Raw genomic sequence first — 4,112 nt, forward strand, 5'->3', positions numbered from 1 at the left:
TGAAATTGTGAGTTATTTTGATTCCGGCTTTGACTTTACAAAATGCACAGATGACAAGAAATCAATTTTAGGTACATATTCATGCTATAAAAAGGGTCAATATCATGGTGGAATCGTAAACAATAACTCACTACTACTTCGACAATGATGGAGGAATGTTTCATGTGTCGTGTTATGTTATTGAAAAATCTTATTGGTGTCCTCAAGGTGGTTAACTCTCTTTTAGTGCCACTCAAATTATATTATGATAACAATGTATGTCATATTAGTTTCTCAAATAATATTAGTTTTCACACTGATGAGCTTCATCTTGATGTTAAACATTTGTTTGTTCGAGAAAGAGTGGAAGATAGCATACAAAAGCACCAATGGCGAAAAGTTATCTCCCAAAATATTCCTTGAACATGTTTTGTGAATGGCCTTCTGAAATAGCATAATGTAATGTCATTACGTTTATTGTGTAATTATGATGACTATTTAAGTTGGTGATAATTATTGCAAGGAAGGACAAAGTGCATCGTTTATAACCATGTGAATGTACTTTACATTACCATAAAAATTATTTATATCACATTCATAATCATGTTGGATTTATGTAATCATTTGACACATACATGACTTCTCTAGTCAAGAGATGCTTGGATGTATGAAGCAGAATGTTAGAATTATATCATTGTTTGTGGTCCCAACTATTAATCCTTACATGATCGATAACAAACAAAAGTGATAATCGACACTATTTTCATGTTTATGTTAAAACTAATAAAACATGGATGCCATAACATCCATGTACCTTCATAATCATAGAACCAAGTTGATGTGTATTAACAAATTAACACAAAAGCTTGATGACACAATAAACATAAACATGGATTCCAAACATAGGTACGATCAAATACTTGGATTAATGAATACAAAACGTTACTCTACAATCTACATAGCATTCATGTTTTACATATCCAAGAATAGATCTTCAAGTAAACCATATGGATGGAGACAAAAAAAGGCCATACCTTGATTTCAGGACCACAAATTGTTTATAACTTTGAAGCAGAAATGTCCCTTGATATTTTCTAGGCAAAAGAGAGTGTGGATAGGAAGGATGTAGAAGGTAAAACAGACATAGGACCACCTATAGTCTATAGAGCCACAGGTACCCCACCCCCCACTAGTGGTTGCTTCCTTATAAGCAATCAGCATATATATATATATATATATATATATATATATATATATATATATATATATATATATATATATATATATGGTAACATTTTTGGCTCTAGTGGTGTGCATGCCCTACGCCTCCTTCAAATTTAATTCAAGTTGTACACGTTACAACTTAGGGGTGTTTGGATTAGCTTATTAGCTTATTGCTTATTAGCTTATTTGTGGTGGGAATAAGCAATAAGCAATACGCATGGGGAGAGATACTTATTAAAATTAGCTTATTTAGCTTAATAAGCTGATTTTTAAAGATTTTATCCAAACACTCAAAGTTAGCTTATTGTGGTGGGAATAAGCAATAAGCAATAAGCAATAAGCACCCTCTTTTTTTCCTACCCAAACACCCCCTTACTTACAATTTACAAACTCCTCTTTAACTTATACAATAATATTTACATTTTACAATACAAGTTCTACCACAAAAAGTTCACCATCAAACCTAAGTCCAGCAGGTTCAGCAGGCTGAAGAATCCCATCCACCATTCCACCAAAAACATACAAATAACGCCCAGATTCATCTGCACAAGCTCGATGAAATGACCTATTTTTCGGCTGATACCCTTCAGATTTTAGCCTCCTCCACATACACCCCTGACTTATGTCCAACAACCAAAAGTCATTCTTCCTGTGTCTATAAGAATCTTCACCTCCATAGATAAGAATCCTCCCTCCTAAAATCAAAGTAGCCGAGTGTCCAACTCTAGGAAGTGAAAGCCCATTAGGGATGCTTCTCAGCTCAAAGACTATTGGTACCCATTTTAGATGCCCTTCAGACGAATCAAAATACCATACATCATTAAGCACTTCATAACCAATCCCTCTACCTCCAAACAAAACACTCCTACTTCCTCCAATGTAAGTCAATGTGTGTCCTGAACGAGGTGAGGGAACAGGGTCATGGTGACTCACTGTTTCATGCCATGTCCCAAAACAGAGATTCTCAGATAAATCTAACACCCATGTGTCTCCTAATCTCATTCCAGATAACCCGATTCCTCCATGGATAAGCATTCTTCGGTTATCGATCAGACAACAGGCATGGGCTCCTCTTGTTGGAGGTGTGATTGGGCCAACATCGAGTAGTCTCCATGATAATGCACCAGTGGTGGTTTCTACTTGAGCCATCCATGTATCGTTTTGACGGATTCCACTATCGTTGATGCCTCCAAAGAGGACAAGACAATTGCCTATAACAACACATGAATGACCAAATCGCCCACTTGGGCCTTCTGATATTACTCTTTGCCAGTTCATCTTTCTTCTAAAGCTGTTTCCTATGTAGGCTACCCATGTGTCATCAAGATGGCGTCCTAGAACAACAACAAAAGGAAGAATTTTTCAATGTGTGAATTGTGATTACTAGCTTTTAAAATGGAAAGAGTAATTCATTCTCAATGAGCTCAACAATACAGAGTATAATAAATTCTTATTAAATCACCATATAGATGTTTGAAGATAAAGCATGTTTAAAGGTGTGGAAGTCTGGGAGATTGTAAGGAAAGAACAATAATTGAAGTATTGGACAAGGATTACTAGCATACAACAATCTATCTTGGAGTATGATCTGGAAGTAGAGAATGATGCCTAGAATTAAAACGAAGGAATGAAACTTGTGTTCAACTAGCTGGCAATCGCGACTGCCATTGACAAGTTATGTGAATCCAAATCTGCCATTGATACTGATAGAATGAGCTTTTCACCATTAGACATCTTTTTTATGTCTAGAGATTTGTTTCAATATGTTCCTGTCTCATATCTAAAAGCCAAACTCAATTTTGGGCTACTCTGATCTCCAAAAAACACTGTTCACTCAATATAGAAAACTTGGGTCAAATTTATAGCTTTAGAAGATAGATTTTGCTACGTTGTTCTTACCGGCATTACAATCCTTATCTTCACTAAGATCGATCTAAAAACAGATGATCATCAGATAATTGGGAAAGCAGGGAGAAAGAAGTGTAACTGACCTCCTTCGGATCCGCCACCGAAGAGAACGAGACATCCGGAGAAAAAATTGAGAGAATGAGAAGCTCTAGGACCAGGGGAAGTCTCCGAATCTGTGAGCGTATAGCAGGCGACCCGATCAAGGTTACGGAGACGCTGATAGAGTCTCTTCCAGTCGATAGAAAGAGGAGATGAGGAAGAATTGACGAGGGCATCGACGGTGGAGTGACCCCAATCCCTGGTGCAGATGGATTTCCAGAGAGTATGGGATTGAGTTAGGCGAGTAGTTTTCTTACAGGTCATGGCAAACGACAGGATGGATTCCAGAGGTAGGAGCAGAAGGATGGAGAAGAGATGGTCATGTGATATGTCAGTTATGGAGGTGTTGATTCTACTAGTAATGGTGCTGGTGCTTGCGGCATCATCAGCCATGGATGATTGAGATGTTCTTGCTTCCTTCCGATCAAGTGAACTGAAGTTGATAATTAGGGCTTCAAGTGTAAGAATTTTGATTGTTTAGGTTACGAGTGGGTGCGGTGCGGTGTGGGTGGGTTCCATCCATTTTCTCCGTCGTTTTCAGATTTTGTCCCCGCTTTTGTTAGCTTCTGCTTAACAGGCGCCTCCATTAACAACCATCTTTCAAAAATTATATATCTTACCACCATCTTTCAAAATTCAAATAATAAACTCAAATTTGCAAAATTTAAACAAATTATTAAATAAAAATTCCAAAAATGGTACATTTTTTTTTTTTCTACAACACAACAACGAGTTTTAAAATTGTCCAGTTCACTCATTTAGCCTAGTTTGATTGTTGGTCATGTCCAAATTGAAGCCGATTGATTTTCATTTTTTTGAAGTATTTCTTAACTTTTATTTTAATATTTATGTTATAATAAATAAGAGAAATTGTCAGAAAAATCTTAATATTTTCAGAAAAG

General features: G+C 36.5%; 1 protein-coding gene across 1 annotated transcript; it reads right to left on the bottom strand.

Annotated features, from left to right (window-relative positions):
* Positions 1-800: 800 nt before the first annotated feature.
* LOC145107887 (Kelch repeat-containing F-box family protein) lies at positions 801-3,768 on the bottom strand. Its single transcript, XM_079044843.1, has 2 exons — positions 3,195-3,768; positions 801-2,537 (listed from the first exon to the last, which is right to left on the bottom strand). Exons 1-2 carry the CDS (start codon positions 3,601-3,603, stop codon positions 1,627-1,629), a joined length of 1,320 nt encoding a protein of 439 aa, XP_078900969.1. The 5' UTR covers positions 3,604-3,768; the 3' UTR covers positions 801-1,626.
* Between the last annotated feature and the right edge of the window lie 344 nt (positions 3,769-4,112).

This window comes from Lactuca virosa, chromosome 4, assembly GCF_052849685.1.
Source record: "Lactuca virosa cultivar CGN04683 chromosome 4, Lactuca_virosa_CGN04683_v6, whole genome shotgun sequence".
Taxonomy (NCBI): Eukaryota; Viridiplantae; Streptophyta; class Magnoliopsida; order Asterales; family Asteraceae; genus Lactuca; species Lactuca virosa.